Raw genomic sequence first — 20,905 nt, forward strand, 5'->3', positions numbered from 1 at the left:
ACCAGCCATACTCTAAGTGTGTTCCGCGGAACCCTAGGGTTTCGCGACACCCCTGCAGGGGTTCCGCAAGAATTTAGAACACTATGCTTTAGTCGCCTCGAAAAATTTTACTATGCCGCCACCGTATTGTAGGGTTCCATCAAGTATTTCGCTTTCCAAAAGGGTTCCGTCAAAAAAAAGATTGAGAACCGCTGATATAGACTATCAACCTCCATAAGTTTGTGGGAGCGATGAACTACTGATAATCTTCATAAAAAGTCACGATCAGAAATCAGAAATATTTATTGTGTAAACTGTGTAGGTACAAGAACTATACTATAGGTAACTAAGTATATTTTTTCCTCCTTACAAAACCCTATCCCCGCTATGTATGTCTAATTTTTATTATTGTATGATAAAGTTTGTAAGTTTAGTATCTGCCTCATGCAGCAACGACATCTATTTTAGCTTTTTCAAATAGCTAACAATACCTATAATGGTACCGTAATAAGTAGATTCAGTTATTACGATATAAAAAATGTTCTATAGACCTCGCTTAGTTGAACATGGTGACACCATGTAAAACGCTACTTATTTTTGAGATATTGACAGTCTTTATTATATAATTGAATCTATATTTTCCAAAAAAGGACCAGTTGACGTATGTGCGTGCTTAAGGAGCCGACAACCCGAGAAAAGGGTGCTTATTATTATTTAGAGCCTTTTCCCGGAAAATATACGCTTTCTCCGGAAAAAAAGCACTTCGGACCTCTCGTGACGAAACAAAGTTTCTAAATAATACTGAATAGGGATTTATATGTGGCCACAGATCGTATTAAACAGTAGTATTTTAGCGACTATCCTTCTAAATGTCCATGTTTTATAGATACATTTGGTGTTAGGTAATCCAGAGGAATTTGCGCGTATAAAATACGTACTTATAGATGTACTTATATTTTTTTTAGAACAAGCAAGCTCTAGAACAAGCAAGTGTTTTAAAACACAGTAGGTAGAGTCTATGATATGTCATTAAAAATCATCTTGAAATCATTAATTTGACACTTACATTAGGGTATTAGTTATCATAAATATCTCATATAACATCAGCCCTGGGGACTTGATTTGCGAGACAACTTTTATACGAGTACTGCTAATACTACGAAGCGGGCTTACTAGGTACGTAGGAAAAACGTTTCCTCGCTCACTACATATTTTAACCGTCGCACGTTGCTCGGTGTTGTTAGAACTATACAAACGTATACTTATAACTATACCCCTATATCCTTTTATCAGACAACACGTATAGTTCGCAATAAAATCAGTTAGTCGAGATAAATAGAGATCCCAGTTCGCTAGTTCTACGTGAGCACAATGCCAAACCCGCAGCTCCAAGCTGGATTTTATTTATTTGATTTCCAGCAAGTTATGCGCTGTTTCCGTGTTTCGAATATGATTTAGCATGCGAGAGTTTATGATGAGAGTACTGTTTTATGAAGGTTTTTGAATGTTTTCAAAGAGCTACACATGCTGGCTGCTTCAATTTGCCTGATATTCGTGCACCCTTGCACTCAAAAACCTGCATGATATTATGCTCAGTACAAAATATTTTATTATTCGTTCGTTACATAAGCAAATATACACTATGGTTTTGATAAGTAGAAGGAAGGAAAGGCAGTTAAAGTAAGATAAGAACCCCCCCGCCAATAACTTAAAAAAAAAATGTTATAAATCGTAATGCGCCGATCGGTCTTACCTGCATCTATGACTGCTAATGCTAAAACGGTTTTAGAGTCATTTCGAGTTTTTGTATCATCGAGTTGAACCAGAACCACTAATATAAATTACCCGAATCATTTCAAACAGACTTTTTTACACAATAATGCTGGTAGCTATATTAATAGATGTTGAATAAATAAACGGTAAGTAACCATACCTTAGCTGGCTCATGGTAAAGGTGTGTAGTGGGCGGCGCAGGCGGCGGCGGCGGAGCGACAAGCGGAGCGGCGAGCGGAGCGGGCGGCGCGCCGGGCGACGTGCCATCTGTGGAGTACCCGGTGCTGTAGGCGCTCTCGGGGGAGGAGAGGTGGGGCGGCGGCAGCGGGCCCGTGGTGGCGGGGAGCCGCTGCTTCTGCTTGCGCTTCTTGGCGCGCCCCAGCTGCGCTTCCATCCAGGACTTCAGCCGCGCGCCCAACATGCCGCCGTCGGCACCTGAGCAGAACAAGAAATACGTAGGCATATGTTTGAATCATATCTTCATATTTCAGTTGCATCCTCGGAGCTACGGAGGTTTCGTTGCGCTAGGTTAATTGACGAAGAATACAAATTAGTATTTTTTATTATAAGCAAACAACACAACCAAGTCCTATAGGTATATATTTCAATAATAATACATTTTCGACTGTTGCTAGGAGTTGGCCAACAGCTTTAAAAGCCTACCAGGTAAACAAATGATCCAAAAGCTTTCTTTTGTCTATAGCTACCCTATTTTTGTGAAAATTGTGAAACCCCTTGCAAAATCATCATTTTAATTTCGCTTGAGAAGCTCAACAGAAGCCAATAAACGTTTTATTTAGTAACTGTAAGACGTTATTCGCTGATGGAAATGAAGAGGGTGCGGGCTCCGACTTTTTACGAGCAACGGTTAGAATTTCTGAGATATGACTCGTCCGCACTACAGAGTCAACCTACTTTAGGTGTGAATCAAGCAATAATAAACTTTGTTTTCAACGTATTAAGAACTTATACGTGCCCTAGTTGAGTTGGTTGGTATAGGGCACTGTCTATCGCGGAACCATTCATTTCCCCGCCTCAAATAAAATGACGCGCGATAAAAACATTTTATGTCACTACTTTTGTTTATACTTCAAACGTTTTGAAAGAATATAGAGCGAGAGCGCAATTGTTTCTGTTGAACGCAAGAGTTTCCTACCTTTGTTTATTATGTTGAAGAGTTTATGCCGGAAGGTGTGACATATGAAAGCGTAAAATGGTGCGAGAGATTTTCATGTCACATTTTGTAATAACCGTTGAATGAGGGCCGGGTGCGGTGGAGGGCATTCAAGTTCTGAAATGACTCAGAGAAAGATGTTTGAGCGGACTAATGGCTACATTTAAAATTCGAGAGCTTAGAGTTAAACGCTGTTGCTCGCAAATTGTTTCTAAAATATGGCGTTCTTCTCAGTAAGAGGTCTCGAGTTGAGGTTTTTGATTTTTCCTTTAATTGGGATTTGAGGCGAGCTCCCGTTGTGATTGTCGGGTTCTAGAGAGAAGGTCTTTGTGACGCTAATGAGAAATTTAATGGCCTATTTAGGCTTGCGTTAAAGAGCGGATCTATTTTACAGATCAAATTGTTTATCGTTCTTAAGTACGAGTACGTTCTACTATTTACCTTTTATATTTTATTACAAGTTACATGTTTGTAGCCTTAACTCCGAATTTGCATACCCCGCATACCTTAAAAACCACCTTACCTTAAATTTTAATGTATATTCGAGAAAGCTTTTCAATTTCGTTCATTTCCTGACACGCCACGGCTATGCGGCACCCTTGCCTTACACACCTAGTACTTTAAGTAATGTGTCGACACCCCTTCGCTCTACGGGAATCTACCGACGAAAAGACGGATGATAGCAGCTTATCCAGAGGGTGTAGACCTACGGGTCTCAGCCAATATTAGCAATCCATTATCCACCGCTTGCGGTAGCCTGTCAACTTATTGATGGAATATCGAGATTCTAAAAGCTCGTACATTACTAATCAATGCAGTGATCTGGACCCAACTCACATGGTATAAAGTTTAAATCGCAATGCCTGATCATTTGAACATGTGGTTCATTTCACACGTAAACCAAATAAATTCTACTGTGTCAATATGGAAAATATTTGGTAAGTAAAGATGAAAACGTCTATCCATCATGTGAAACTTGGACGTATTTTGTTTGGGTTCTTCTTATGCTCGTATCCGCTTTGAAAGGTTTTCCGGAAACCCGACCCAAGCCGAGAAACTAAGTGAGGGCGAGTATACAGAAGTTCTGTATACTGTAACAGAACACGCGGCTTACCTGTCTACTTAGCGTTTAAAAGAGATCATCTACCAAGTGCATTGCAAGCTTAACTTTCATAATTATAAATTCGTGAGTGAAGGTTAGGTAAACGAAGTAAGTAAAGGTTTAAGCTTCCCAACCCCAGAGAGCAAAATTACAACCAAGTTGAAGAACGTACATAGGAAGCAGCCGTTTTGTTTGACTACTTACTATACTCAACATTTTGTAGAGCAACAAAACCCAACGGGAAATGTAAAATACTCACGTAAAAACAAACCACAAGGGATACGTAACGATGTACAAAAATGTTTTATTACAATTCGAAAGAAAATTACAAACCTTTCCAGGAATATAGCCGGGCCATTTTATTTAAAGTTGTCCCCTACACTTTATATTTGTGAATTTATATGTTATTTCTACTCAGAATCACGAGCTCTTTCTATCCTAATAGGAGAAAAAAAGTGTCCCAAGGTTTTTTTCCTTTTCCGTTACCATTTTTTCATAGACTTTGTATGGCGGTTTCGGAATGGAAAGATCTAAAAATGTATGGAAATCTTGGGACACTTTTTTTCTCCTATTAGGACAACTTTAAATAAAAGGGCCCAGCCACGTGATATGTACTTTGTTATTGTCGCGGCTCCGCAGGGAGATTTGTAATTAAAGATATGCGTACCCAAATAAAGCCCAGAGAAAAACATGTCAAGTGAGGAAGCTGACGAAGGGAATTCTGGAAAACGAATAAAGGATTCAATACACGGGAACTTGGCGCAGAGTAGGTATACGCAGTGACGCTGACGTTAGTCATATGTTTGGTAATTTGTTAGACTTTGGGTTCCGGTAGACGCCACAGCGTCTCGGTGTGTGGAGACAATTTTTTCCTTCTTTCCCTAGGATGTGACGCTGCAAGTCAACCGAGGTACCGAGGAGTCACATACGTTATAGCGTAAACTATGCCACGTTTTAAATATTTTCACCGGTCCGACCGATATATATATATATTTTTTTTTTTTATTCCATTTCAATCCTGCAAGCTGTCTATCTTTGACATTTAGCTGGAGATTAAGTATTTTTAATAGTCGTGCGTGGTGCGATATCCTTTGATACGCCCATCAATTTCGTAAAATCTTATATTTATTTTATAAGATCTTGGGGCTTCTCTTCAGCCTTGTAATATGAATCATATATGAACATATATCATATATCAACCGATATATGAATCATAAAAACTTGGACTAATAAGAGCTTTCGAAAATTGAGGAACTCTAAACTTTTCAATGCATTTTTCACACCAGTGAAAAATGATGATGAGCTATTAGTGGAAGTCTAAGCTAAAATAGTACGTTACTCTCACATTAACAAGCCTAAAGTTATTTGCTTGCCTCCCTCCCTTTGTATCCCAGCTTTTGTGTCCTATTTCCTGTTGTTTTTGCAAAACATAGGTTTCTATATTCTGGGCCCCTATTCGACATGTGCAACTGTCAGATTTCGCGTCATTTGAAATTCAACTGCTGAAGTTCATTTGAAGTTCATCAAGTGCTGAAGTTCATTTGGTACAAACAATAATTTAACAAAAAACAACTTTGTTTTATTATTACTTTAAGGTTTATAATGGTTTGGTTTGGTTGTCACCTAACTGTGGATTGCTAATGTCAAATTTTGACAAGTAATGATTCCAAAGGTAGACTTGGTTCTCTATGACCTTCGGCACCATCTTGGAGTTTTTGACGTGCGAAAGGGTAATTTATAGCAAAGAGTAAAACTTTTTTTTTTCAGTACGTAAGTTTACATGAATTAATGACATCTTGTGAGCGATAGACCAACGAATGCGCTGTAGGCGATGCGGCGGCGAGTAGTGGAACTTACGTGACAATTTCCATCAATCAAAAAGGGACTACATTGCTGATGGTCGATAAAGGCTATTAATAATTGAATTTTAACAGCAAGAATGCCTTATTGACAAGCGATCTTTTTGTTGAACCCACACCTACACGTCAAATAATGCTTGCTCCACACATTCTCCTATAAACGCTCAAAATTGTAAAAAAATTAAACAATTTACTCATCACCTCTCTCAACTCAAGCTGCCTATTTCTAAACCACGTTAATAAACCACAAGTTGTACCTTAAGAGCCTCCTGTTGGAGCTGAGATTTAAATATTTTAGGTAAATATACCCGTCTCGCTAACGGAAGCGGCACCTAAAACTAATGCGATAAGGACAAGGTGAAAAATCCTGCGTAAAAATCTCAAATATCGAGGTCGAGTACGAAACCTCCTGTTTCCTGTTTACTTTTAACTGTTTCCTCCTCCAAAACTTAACCAATCGTAACCAAATTTGGAAATCTAAATGATTATGAAATTATCTGTGTCGGACCGTTTTGCTTTTTTGGCTAATTGATATCAGTTTTGAATACCACGCCTCTCATTGCGGCATAGTCAATTAGGCCATTTTGGCCATTTTTGAAGGGCTCTAGCGCCTTAAAAAACAAAAATATCAAAAAAAGCAAAACGGTCCGACACCGTTATTGACAATATTAATCTGTGTTAAAAAAATCATTGCTCTAGCTTCAAAACCCACGGAGGAAACAGTCGAGTACGTTTGTATGGAGAAATGACCACTCCTGTTGGCTCTTAACACATTTCGTAAACCACATATTCAGAAAAGTCCGTATTTTATTACTAAGTGGAACATGAATAGCTTGTATTACTTTTTTGGCATAAAAGTAATCTAAATTAGTCAAAATATTTTGACTAAATATTGCGCTACTGCTACCTACTATATAGGTACCTACTACCTTAGTAACTTGGTAACTTTGTCAGTCACCAACTATTTTGATGCTACCTACAAAGAGCATCAAAATAGTTGGTGACTGACAGGTCAGGCTTCGGTCTTGGTAAGTAATATAGTCAAATACAGTAGGTCATAAGACCTAACATTACTACCAAGACCTAAAAGTACCTATTGTTTAATATGTATCTACTCAGAGATGATTTTTAATTAAAGGAGATTAAATACATATATGTTATTCAACTACAAATAAAAAAATTAGATCTATTTCAGTTTACACATTTTTTTTCGTTTAATTTTAATAAAACATTAAAGTTTTTAAGCATTCAACTTTATTTAATTTTCTTCACTTTATTATTTTCTGATATTTAAGTAGGTATGGTGTTTCAGGTTGGTAACAGGAAATAAGAAAACCACACCTCTCCAAAAACTCTGCTGGTGATTCACATCTGTAAGTTTAAATATGAAACATGATAAAAACACTTAAATTAAAAACTTAATGTCTGGGAGACCGAGTTTTGCTCGGGAAACATATAATAACCCAAAAATGCGTTTTCCCAGAGATAAAACCTAGCTAGATCGATTTTGCGCCCCCGTAAACCTCCATATAGCAAATTTCATCTAAATCCGTTTAGAGCCGTTCCCGAGATCCCCGAAATATATATACATATAAATAAATAAATAAATTTACAAGAATTGCTCGTTTAAAGGTATTAAAAACTTATAAATAAATTATTAGCCCTAAATCCTGGTAGTGAGTGTAGTGACCTACCAAGTGCGGTAGGGTGCCCTTCTCCAGGCTGCCCGCTTGCCCCGCTGGATAAGAATGCTGATCCGCATCATCAAAAGCATACAGATATAAAGCGCTTTGACAGCTCCTCATAGAGGCAACGCGCGCTAGGCCGCACGCCATAAATCTAAGCTAAAGTCTTAAATTCGAGATCATGAACATGAAATATTGTTCGCTATAATATTAAAATCATAGGTATTAGACCTATGATTTTACTATTATAGCGAAAAGTTAGCAGGAGACGGCCGTGCCGTGGTCGTGATAGGTACAGCATGCGTGGACCAGACAAGCAAACCCTGAATTATGTCCCTACCTATTTGACTATACCTTTGTTCACCATTATGTTCACCTATGTATATTTACTCTTCTTTCCAAGATAATCATCTTTTTCAAGATGTAACCCGTATAATCGGGCTGTATAATTGCCTCAATTTTTTTTACACAAAGTTGTATGTAATCTTAATTCGATAATTAATGATGTTTTACATATTTATCATATACTATTTTGCAAATTTTTCTTGGTTATTTGTACGTTGTTTATTTCGATTGACGATTACTATGACAGCGTTTTTTTTATCTTTTTTGGCATTTACTACAGTAGCCAGTGTCATGTCGATATAAAAACACTTTAAAAATGGAAAGGTTGAGTCCTCAATACAGTGACATTATAACTCAAACAAGAACCATCCAAAGGGGGGTGGGGGGAAATTTCGTTATCTGCCTCTCTATCACTCTTGCATATACGAGCGAAATTTAATGGTGGCAGATAACGAAATTGGTATCGCGGCAGGCCCTCTTTAAACAAACCGCCTTGATTCATCAATGTTATATTTATTAGGAACAAACGTTGACTGCCGACTGTTCTATATATTATACTACTCTTTGCTGCCCACTTCTAGCGCTGGCGGTACACCGCGAAAATCAGTAAAATGCTGCAAATGGTGTTAAAGGTCTGAAAATCGGTACGATTGATCTTTAGGACATTTGAAACAATTTGACCCGAAGCGCCAACAAATAAAAAAAACGAGAGGAGTTATGACGTCATGTTTTTTTGTATGAAATAAAAAAAAATGTTTAGAAACCTATCGTGTATGGTATTAAACGAAAGGGCTTTCTGAGCCAATGCTAAAAATATATCACATAGTTACATTTCAGTCATTTTGTTTAAATTATAATAAAAATAGTTTTCAAAACATACCAAGTTTGGGCTTCTCCAGATACAATACCATAATTTTTTTTTTGTAAAATATACCTCAAATTATCCCTAATATCCTCATATCTAACCCTAATAAAGCAATTTTGAAATTATTTACATTTAGGTTTTTTTTTTAATTTTTCAATTTTACAAAGTGTAATAATAGCCCTGCCGAATTACTCAATACGAGTAATAATGTCATTCGGGTAAAATAAGAGTATTGAAACTTGCTTTTTCTACTCCCGTACTTTTATTTGTCATTTAAAGGGTCGTGCACACACCTTTAAACCCCTAACTTATAGTTATCAACACAAGTCTTTAGTCTATTCCCCAAAAAAAATATTTGTGCATACACGCAGTATCTTTTTGGCACTTTTACGATACTTCGTGTAATCACCACTTAAAAAATATTGTATGGAATACATTGTTTCCAATCTAATTTTAATTGTCATTTCTGACAGATGAGTAAACCATATACATGTTTTGGTTAATGGTACGATTATTTTCATCTTTATAGGGCTGTATCTCCTAAACCGTGCGTCGTAGCACAAAAATAATCAAATTTTCGTTCCCCTTTGAAACTCCTAAGTAATATTTAGAAAATACAAAAAACAAAAAAATAAAGATTTTTTTTATAGGGTTGTATCTTCTAAACCGTGCGTCGTAGCGCAAAAATATTAAAATGTTCATTCCTCTGTAAGAAACCCTAATTAATATTTAAAAAAAACACAAAAAAGAGATTAAAAAACACAAAAAAAAAACTTTATAATGCTGTATCTCCTAAACCGTGCGTCGTAGCGCAAAAATAATCAAATTTTCGTTCCCCTTTAAGGAACCCCTAAGTAAGATTTAAAAAACACAAAAAAAGAAAAAAAAAGAAAAAAAAAGAAAAAGAGGAAGAAAAATATTTATAGGGCTGTATCTCCTAAACCGTGCGTCGTAGCGCAAAAATAATAAAATTTTCGTTCCCCTTAAGAATCCCACGCACTGAACAACCTATCACATTAGGACATGAAACAATCATCATCATCCATTTTTATTATTATTTCATTGCATTTCAAAGTAAGTGCTTGGTCGTAGAAAAAGTATTGTATGCAACGTTGTTTAACTGAGTCAAAAAATACTAGTGGCGTCTTTATTAACAATTTTCGGTTGTTGTTTGTTGTTATTGTTACTCACGCCACTCGCCTTTTTTGACCTCTCTTAAACAACAGTTGCATAAAATACTATTACATGTTCCTTTGGTAATATCTAAGCTTTAAGTAAGAAAAAGTTCTGATGAGTGGGGGGCGGAGAACTCGGGAAAGGGGGGACGTTAAAGGTGAGTTTTTTCGGTTAATTCTTTCTTAATTATTACATAGACAATTTTTACTACGACTTATAGATTCCGAGATATAAGCGACTTTCTGAAAAAAACCGTTATATATTAATTTTATGCTTTCTTTTTAAATATTTAATTGAGAGATTCATAGATCACACTATGTAAAATTGAAAAATAAAAAAAAAACCTAAATGTATATAATTTCAAAATTGCTTTATTAGGGTTAGATATGAGGATATTAGGTATAAGATTAGAGGTATATTTTACAAAAAAAAATTTGCCGTATTGTATCTGGAGAAACCCAAACTTAATTGGTATGTTTTGAAAATTATTTATATTATAATTAAAAAAAAAACTGAAATGTAATGATGTGATATATGTTTGGAATCGGCTCCTAAAGCCCTTTCGTTTAATACCAAACACGATAGGTTTTTAAACAATATTTTTTTATTCCTACAAAAAAAGATGACGTCATAACTCCTCTCGTTTTCTTTTTATTTGTTGGTGCTTCGGGTCAAATTGTTTCAAATGTTCTACAGATCAATCGTACCGATTTTCATACCTTTAACATCATTTGCAGCATTTTACTGAATTTCTCGGTGTACCGCCAGCGCTATATAGGTATACTTGGTCAACCAGATCTTGACAGTAGACAAAGGCGGCAATTTTGAAAAATGTAGGCGCGAAGGGATATCGTCCCATGGAAGATTTGAATTTCGTGCCTTTTTTTACTGACAAGATTTGGTTGACCAGCTATATACATATTATACTACTCTTTGCCTACGCCTTTGTTTTAAACTTTTTTTTAACAAGTTTTCACAGACAATTAAAAATTTGACATAGACACATCAAGGCGGTTTGTTTACAAAGGGGCCTATCGGGAAGTGCGAAAATCGAAACTCAGCTATTTGCCTCTTTATCGCTCGAATATGCAAGAGTGATAGAGAGGTTAGATAACAAAATTTCTAATTTCTGACTGTATTTTTCTTTAAATATTTTCAAATATAATTAAGTTGCGTTGTTTTATCACAAAGTTAAAAAGACTTAAAAGACCACTGTTTGTATCATCACCATCAGATCAGCTCGATGGTAACCATAAAAATATTGTATTGTCACCCATATTACATATTATGTACTTATGTAAATTTTCAGCTTCATTGAACACCCGAGAAGTGGGTCAAATCTAGACACGCGGTAGCGTGTCCAGCCAAGTTCAAAGAAAAAGGAACTGGCGACGCAGCAACCGTGTGTAATATTACACGAACCATTTCGAGCTACTTTTGACCCCTTCACAACTTGAAACCTACTTAACCTACACACATGAAATTTGGCACATGTATTCAAGTCCCTTAGCTTGTTCAAAATACACTATTTCATAAACATAGCTCAAACAGTTATTGATAAATTAACCTTTAAAAACCGGCATTTTTGTGACTGACTGACATATAGATCAAAAACCTAACCCACTTCCAGGTGACCTAGAAACTTGAAATTTGGCATCAAGGTAGACTATTAGGTGTATATAGAAGGAAAAATGTGAAAATTGGAAATGATTGATATTTTGATGGAAAAAAAAATAATTAATACTTATAGACCAAAAACCTAACCCACTTCTAGATCACTTAGAAACTTGATATTTGGCATCAAAGTCGACTATTAGGTGCATATAGAAGGAAAAATGTGAAAACTGGAAATTATTGATATTTCGATGGAAAAAAAATAATTAATACTTATAGACCAAAAACCTAACCCACTTCTAGAGACAAACCAAAGAAAGTCTGCAGCGCTAGATTAAAAGTAGTTTTTAAAAATCAGTATGCGACAACACCACAGAAAATGGATTAAATAGTCTTGATACTTGTGAAATTTCTACCATATTTACCGTCTATGAAAAAATTAAGCTGTATGCACAGCTTAATTTTTATGGTAAAATAAATTTCATTCCAACAATAGATGTCACTATTAATATGTAGACATATACTAATATTGATAAATAATATTGGGAGAATGTGACATTTGGCTTCATCAAAATTAATAAGCTTTTGTAATATTCGCGACGGCGGTAAATAGGTACAGAGGGCCTACCGCGAACCACGTTCGACGTGTTACCTCCCTGTCACACATACGTACGAATTTACAAGTGCGACAGAGAGGCCACACGTCGAACGTGGTTCGCGGTAGGCGCTCAGAGGGCCTACCGCAAACACCGAAGTTCTCAATATGCGAGCATCTTTCTCTTTTACTCCCATTAAGGCGTAATTAGATTGACAGAGAAATTGCCCGCAATTTGCGAACTAAAGTTTTCGGAAAAACGAAATAAACCATTAAAACAATAAACATATATTAAAAATTAATTTTAGCTTTAACTAGTAGGTACCCATGCCGTGAGCATAAGCATGGAGGTTGTGGGTTCGAGCTCAAAACCCGGCTAGTACCAATGAGTTTCTCGAAATGTTAGAGGAAGTTCATAAGTATGCCTATACCTATTAGATGTGTTCAATTTGCTGTGAAACCTTAGTCTAAACCAATATTATATTATCTAAGTAGGTACATATGGTGAAGTATTAAGATGTTTCATTCCACTTACCCGTCATCAACTCCAAATTTTGTAAACATTGTCGTTTTTCAGCTTGAATCGCCTCGTGCTGACTTTTTACAAGTGTAAAATTATTCGTCATGCGGAAAAGTAACTCCCGCACGCCGGTTTTGTAAGGTTTCACCATGTTTATTCCGTTCATCACAAAACACAATGAATATTTAAACGATTTTGACAAACACATACCATAGTGCATGACGTTTACTGACTGCTTAAAAAACATTGCCATATGTAGTTTTTTAATTCGATGTCAAATTATTGCGCTGCAGACTTTCTTTGGTTTGTCTCTAGATGACTTAGAAACTTGATATTTGGCATCAAGGTAGACTATTAGGTGCATATAGAGGGAAAAATCTGAAAACTGGAAATTATTGATATATCGATGGAAAAAAAAATACTTATAGACCAAAAACCTAACCCACTTCTAGATTACTTAGAAACTTGATATTTGGAATGAAAGTAGACTATAAGGCGTATACAAAAGAAAAAATGTGAAACTGAAACTTTTTGACAATTAACCGCGCGTTAGCGAGGGTCTCCTTTTCAGCTTAGGCAAACTGCTTTCATGATGAATACTATAGTAATTTCTGTACAAAAAGTAATGATATCCCAACAAAAACATAAATGTGAAATGAGAGCCAAGTTCAATATTGAGAATATGTGTCGTTGTTAACTCGCCGACAAAAGAATTGAGATCTATATGGGTGCCAAGTTCTGTGCTGTGTAGAAAATCCTGAGATTATAAAGGATTTGTCTTGGCTAGTTTTTACGTATAGGCATATAGGTAATATATATTTTTCTGTTAGTTTTTCAAAAACTTGGTTTGTTGTTAAAAACTAGCCAAGACAAATCCTTTATAATTTCAGGATTTTCTACACAGCACAGAACTTGGCACCCATATAGATCTCAATTCTTTTGTCGGCGAGTCAACAACGACACGTATTCTCAATATTGAACTTGGCTCTCATTTCACATTTATGTTTTTGTTGGGATTTAATTTGCATGATTTGATTGGAACCACATTGGAACAGACAGACAACCAACGGGACAGATGAAACTAAGTAAAAGCTTGAAAAAATGTGGCTTTTTCAATTTCTATTGCAACTTCAGATGAAAACGGGGTTTCTATTGTTTCCCAGATAGTTTTAAGCCATAATGTATTGTTTGCTCGAATTTTCGTTAGTCATAATTCATTTGGTTCAGAAACGCGTCACTTTTCAGGATTGCCATAAAACAAATCTAACCTAACCTAACCTATCTATAGGATAACCTAACTAAAATCTTGAAATGTTAACGGTTTCAGTTTTATGAGTAATGATAATATGACAAACAATACATTATGACTTAAAACTTTATGGGAAACAACGGGACCCCATGAAAACGTCCTTATTGAAGCATAAGGACCCTTAGTTTATGGAAAGCCACATATAACAACCAATTCGAGGCTACTAGGTGGCAAAATACGACTCAATACGAGTAGGTAGGTCAAATACACGAGAGTAAGGATTTATATTTGGCCAAATATTCTTGTGACAAAGTTATTCTTCCTCGCGTTATCTCGATTTTGCCACGGATCATGAGAACCTATTGTTCGCTTGACAATTAATCTCAAGGATTGGCGTAGGCACTAGTTTTTCCGAAAGCAACTGCCATCTGACCTTCCAACCCAGAGGGTAAACTAGGCCTTATTGGGATCTGTTAGGCTGTTAAAGTTTAAAGTTACCTACTCGTAAGTCTCGTAACACAACATATAAGTTTCACATAACAAAATTACTTACATATATGTCGGCGAAGGATGGTCCCGATGGCGGTGGGCGCGTGGGGGTAGTACCTAGATGTATTACTTCACAGCCAAAATAGTAGGTATGCTACCAACGCATGAAATAAATATTCGGACTCATTAACCATACTAGTGCCTACTAATATTTCAGTACTAAATTATGAAAAGAACTAATTGCTATTAGAATGTTGACTGGTTAAATTAAAAATAAAAGATCACATGAAATCGTTCAAATCTTTATTTCAGTCAAACTAAACCGGTTCCAACCCTACACCTCTGACCCGAGAAGATTTAACCCGGCAACAAACTCGGCGGGACACATCTTTTCAAAACAACACATAGTTTCTTTATCTTACAAAAGTAAGCTTATAATGGCACATAAGAAATCAAAATAACACTTGGAATAAAACACTTAGCTAAACGGTTAAAGAACGTGAGAATCTATAAGCTTTCAGAATAATCCTTCAGGTGTAAGCCTTCAGGAACGTAGCGAATTAGGCACGAGCTTGGCTAACGTCCGATCTCTAGCGCGGTCCGATCAAGAAGAAGGAAGCCAGTTCCAGCGGCGGAGCCAACCGCTCCCGCCTCCAATTCAAGTTGGTAAACCTGCCTGACCAGTCTACCAACATAACGACAAAAATGCCTGCCCGTGCCTACGTTCACTCAAGATAGGTACACATCTTGACGTTCCAAAGCCTTCTACCTGTCATTTTAGTTCAACAATACGCCAAACATTGCTAATCGATTTTATACAGGCGTCTAACTATGAACTGTAATGCTGCAATACGTCTTTCTGGTGTCTCGCTCCGACATATATATATATATATGTCGGAGCGAGACACCAGAAGGACGTATTGCAGTGTTACAGTTCATAGCTTTAAACGCCTGTATAAAATCGATTAGCAATGTTTGGCTACATATTATTTGCTTGTAACGGAATCCTAAAGTTGCGTAGAGAGTAACGCCACCATCTATTGGCGTATTGATGAACTAAGATGACAGGTAGAAGGCTTTGGAACGTCAAGTGGGGTATCTTGAGTGAAGGTAGGCACGAGCAGGCATTTTTGTCGTTATGTTGGTAGACTGGTCAGGCAGGTTTACCAACTTGAATTGGAGGCGGGAGCGGTTGGCTCCACCGCTGGAACTGGTTTCCTTCTTCTTGATCGGACCGCGCTAGAGATCGGACGTTAGCCAAGCTCGTGCCTAATTCGCTACGTTCCTGAAGGCTTACACCTGAAGGATTATTCTGAAAGCTTATAGATTCTTACGTTCTTTAACCGTTTAGCTAAGTGTTTTATTCCAAGTGTTATTTTGATTTCTTATGTGCCATTATAAGCTTACTTTTGTAAAATAAAGAAACTATGTGTTGTTTTGAAAAGATGTGTCCCGCCGAGTTTGTTGCCGGGTTAAATCTTCTCGGGTCAGAGGTGTAGGGTTGGAGCCGGTGTAGTTTGACTTAAATAAAGATTTGAACGATTTCATGTGATCTTTTTATTTTTATCGAATCCGATTCCATCGTAAGATCGTTGTTATTTTGATTATCTAGTACTGAAATAATAGTAGGCACTAGTATGGTTAATGAGTCCGAATGTTTATCTCATGCGTTGGTAGCATACCTACTATTTTGGCTGTGAAGTAATACATCTAGGTACTACCCCCACGCGCCCACCGCCATCGGGACCATCCGTCGCCGACATCAGCAAGTGGGATAGATGCGGAGTTTCATGTATTGCTTACACAGCCACCTGGGAGCGTGGTGTATTTCTGGTGACCTACATTCCATAATCTGGACACTTTGTAATGGTAAGCTCACGTGTCTAACCTTGATTGAATGGTGAGTGTAATTCATTGTTATTTGGTGAGAATTATTGTGAAATTGTGAATTATGATTGAGGCAGTCGAGCATAGCGGTCGTTACGTGACGTCATCTCTGGTATCGCCGCGTTTCTTTACAATTAATTTTTGTAATCCATTTAGATCGAGGCGATCTCGAGTTATTTTGATTTGAAATCCATACTGTTAATTAAAACCAAGTATTAGCTATCACGACGTGATATTATTTCATCGCTCACTTGTGAATCTACCCTCAATAATCGATTTTTCATGAAAATACAATTAATTTTTAAAATCCATTTAAATCTAAGTGATCTTAAGTTATTTTGATGTGAAAACCATATTGTTAATTAAAATCAAATATTGTCTGTCGCGACGTGATATTATTTCATCGCTCACTTGTGCATCTACCCTCAAAAAAAATTTTTTTTTCATGAAAATACAATGCACCGTTAGAAATTGATCCTGCTGATTTGCCAATGCATAGGATTATGTAATCTTTGCCCTGTAACGTTTAGTAATTAATAAAATTGCGACAAATTATTGCTCGTAATGCCGTGATAGATCACAAATCGTGCATACTATGGAAACATGAGCTACGCATATGAAAATTAATGTTACAGTGTCCTGCAGCCAGAGCCGAGCGAACTTGCAGACATCATACCATTACGCCCGTGGCACAGAAGCAGCTGTGCAGTATCTTCTGTGCTGGAGATTTGGAAATAAAAGGACAGGTTTCGTTCTAATTGTTTATTAGTGAATTTTGTTTTGAGTGTAATGGCGAAGCATAACAGTCGAACGTAACTAGTATGCTGTCACTTTTCGTATTGGCCCATTTTACCGTGTTACTTATTTTTGGAACACGTGTTTGGGTGTTCATAGAATGAAATAAAACGCACTCATTGAAGTTTAAATTTTATTCTGAGATTTTTGAAGTCCCGTATACATTGGAAACATGTTTTTTTTTTGTCTCTGCTACCTTGCATTTTATAAACCTTTTGAGTTTAGCCTGCATACATGATAAACCTGATACCGTGCAAATGATGATTTCAGTAACAGCCAGCTATGTTGAACCACATCGTGTCTCTCGCAAACTGCCGCAGCAACGGCAACGGCAAGCGGAAAGGATCAGCCTCCGTGCTTGGGTTGGACCTCACCACCACCACCTTTGACTTGGTCGCGTGCATCATACTTTATTAAGCTGGTGAGCAGTTCCCATTTTGTTGGGATTATTTTGAGATGTTTTACTTCTGCATAGAAGTCTTGAGCGAGTTTCTGTTGTTAAAGCTAAAGAAGAAAGCTATCTTTAGTGATTTTGATCAGTAATGTTCAGTTTCAGTTGATCAGTTGACGCTGATAGTACCAATGGTTCTGAGTAACATGATTTAAAGACCTGTTTTTATTTTCTTTTTTTTTGGTTTCACTGTTAACATTGTTTTGCTTTCGACGGACTGAAAGCTTGTACTTTCGTAGGACTGAAATTATGCCCGATGGACTGGGCACTACTGTTTTGCTTTCAATAGATTGAAGGCACGCCCGATGGACTGGGCAATACTGTCATGCTTTCGATGGACTGAAGGCATGCCCGATGGACTGGGCAATACTGTTTTGCTTTCGATGGACTGAAAGTACGCCCGATGGACTGGGCACTAGTGTTTTGCTTTCGATGGACTGGGTATTGTTTAGTGACCGCATCAGAAGTGCCGGAGCATGTAAGAGGTGCACGTGGTCTGCTTTTTATGTGCAGAATGCTCTTTGCGAGGAGTAGCACTTACGCGGCTGAGATGGTTACTTCTGACGAGGGTCTGGTATCTGCCGAAGGACTGGCAATGCACCGAAGGACTGGTGTTGTTTTGTTAAAAATGAATTCCCGTTTATGTACTGTGTTCATATGAGTAAAATTGGAACTATCAATTCAGAATGTTATTTATTTTAAGATGTCTTACAAAAATTTAGATCACATATGACCAATTTTTTTTAATGCCAGATAATTTCCCCGTAAATTGATATTGACGACAATAGTAGTGATACTGTCGAGCAATGAATTAGAGCTGTTGTGATTTGTGTTTTTGATGTTTGGGATTGTTCTGTTTTCACATAAATTTGAGAGTATCCGCCAGATGGAGGCGATGATTATTGGAGTGTATCCGTTAGATAGCGGCGATGATTACTGATGATTATTTTTATTTAGTCGTTGCTCGATGGACTATTTTTGACTAGAGAAATGAGGATTGTTAAAGTAATTTTGAACAATTATTTTTTTTCTGGTTTGATTGATAACAAAGTTTGATTTTAATAGTAATTTGAGTGAGACCCAAATTGTTGGTCAGGAATGACCGAGCGATGAGATACTGTGCTGTATGTTTTGTTTCAGTATCAAATGCATACACCCACACACGAGGACGTGTGTAGCGCAGGACGGCCGTGTCGGAGCGAGACACCAGAAAGACGTATTGCAGCATTACAGTTCATAGTTAGACGCCTGTAAAAGTCGATTAGCAATGTTTGACTATGTATTATTTGCTTGTAACGAAATAATGAAGCTGCGTAGTGAGTAACGCCACCATCTATTGGCGTATTATTGAACTAAAATGACAGGTAGAAGGCTTTGGAACGTCAAGATGTGTATCTTGAGTGAAGGTAGGCACGAGCAGGCATTTTTGTCGTTATGTTGGTAGACTGGTCAGGCAGGTTTACCAACTTGAATTGGAGGCGGGAGCCGTTGGCTCCGCCGCTGGAACTGGCTTCAGTCTTCTTGATCGGACCGCGCTAGAGATCGGACGTTAGCCAAGCTCGTGCCTAATTCGCTACGTTCCTGAAGGCTTACACCTGAAGGATTATTCTGAAAGCTTATAGATTCTCACGTTCTTTAACCGTTTAGCTAAGTGTTTTATTCCAAGTGTTATTTTGATTTCTTATGTGCCATTAGAAGCTTACTTTTGTAAAATAAAGAAACTATGTGTTGTTTTGAAAAGATGTGTCCCGCCGAGTTTGTTGCCGGGTTAAATCTTCTCGGGTCAGAGGTGTAGGGTTGGAGCCGGTGTAGTTTGACTTAAATAAAGATTTGAACGATTTCATGTGATCTTTTTATTTTTATCGAATCCGATTCCATCGTAAGATCGTTGTTATTTTGATTATCTAGTACTGAAATAATAGTAGGCACTAGTATGGTTAATGAGTCCGAATGTTTATCTCATGCGTTGGTAGCATACCTACTATTTTGGCTGTGAAGTAATACATCTAGGTACTACCCCCACGCGCCCACCGCCAGGACCATCCGTCGCCGATATATATATATATTATGTACCTAAACATATTACTTTTCTAAAAAAAGGACTGAAATCTAGTGCTGCGAAGAAACGGTATTTTTGTTCGGCTTTTTTGTTGCTATTTTGGCATATGGATACATGGTAGAAGAAGTAAGTATGGAATCCTCCTCCGTTTTGCGTGGTCCGACGCACCTGGCCGGGTTTTCGCGATTTTCCGTCAATGTCTGTCAATTAGTGTCCGACCGAAGGTTCGGTTTCGGTTTCGGTTTCGGCCAGTTTCGGCCAAAAAATCATGTTTCGGCCGTAGTTTCGGTTTCGGCCAAAAAACGGCCGAACCTTTCGGCCGGGCCGAAACATACGCAATGGTACTTCGTTCTATGAAACTAAACTATATGACAAAGACCAAAAGTTGTGGAACAAGTAAGACAACAATATTAATACATATACTGATTTATGTATACAGAAATTAATCGGTTTATTATTAAACACAATTCCACTAATGATGGCGCCACTGAACGGTTGACCCAGTCTTAAGAGGCTGTCAATACCTAAAACGCGCACACTGTCTACTTGTATCGTAGTAAATGAGATAGCACTGTCGCATGTTACTGGGCCTGGGCAAGGGAATAATAAGAAAACTCATCATCTTCCTCGCGTTATCACAGCATTTTGGCCACGGCTCATGGGAGCATGGGGTCCACTTGACAACTAATCCCAAGAATTGGCGTCGGCACTAGTTTTTACGAAGGCGACTGCCATCAGACTGACCTTCCAATCCAGAGGGTAAACTAGGCTTTATCGGGCTAGTCCGGCTTCCTCAATGGTAAATATCAAATGATATTTCGTACATAAGTTCCGAAAAACTCATTGGTACCCCCCGGCTGGTTTGTAGTGTTTGTACCTGCGACCTTTGGATTGAAAGTCGCACGCTCTTACTCACCGCTAGGCCACCAGCGCTCAAGGGTAAGAAAACTATTGAAATAAAAATAAATGTGGATTATTTGTGTAATACTACTCGTTAGCGGTTTAGGTATAAGTAAATGTTTTGACAAATTGATTTTACTTATGTGTCTGAACACATAAGTCAAGAAATAGAAGACATTAGAACCGTTTAATGGTGATTTTAAGACCAATCTTTGCAATTATTTTCTATCAAGCCGATGTCGTTCAATTATGTATCGAGTGCGGCCACGGTCTTAAAATATAATAAATATTAACATAGGTATATATAAATATATTTTTTGCTTTACTAAATCAAATAGTTTTTCTTAAAAGGGGCTACCTGCGGTTTTCATCGATTTTTGACAAGTTG

At 37.3% G+C, this 20,905-nt stretch overlaps 1 protein-coding gene across 1 annotated transcript in view; it reads right to left on the bottom strand.

Moving 5' to 3' along the window:
* Window positions 1-20,905, bottom strand: part of LOC134647273 (serine/arginine repetitive matrix protein 1-like) — a 44,564-nt gene that overhangs the window by 13,404 nt on the left and 10,255 nt on the right. The window contains exon 2 of the mRNA XM_063501550.1: window positions 1,913-2,187. Coding sequence (XP_063357620.1) covers window positions 1,913-2,173 — 261 coding nt within the window. The 5' untranslated portion in view covers window positions 2,174-2,187. The remainder of the gene's footprint in view (window positions 1-1,912; window positions 2,188-20,905) is intronic.

Source organism: Cydia amplana, chromosome 4, assembly GCF_948474715.1.
Source record: "Cydia amplana chromosome 4, ilCydAmpl1.1, whole genome shotgun sequence".
Taxonomy (NCBI): domain Eukaryota; kingdom Metazoa; phylum Arthropoda; class Insecta; order Lepidoptera; family Tortricidae; genus Cydia; species Cydia amplana.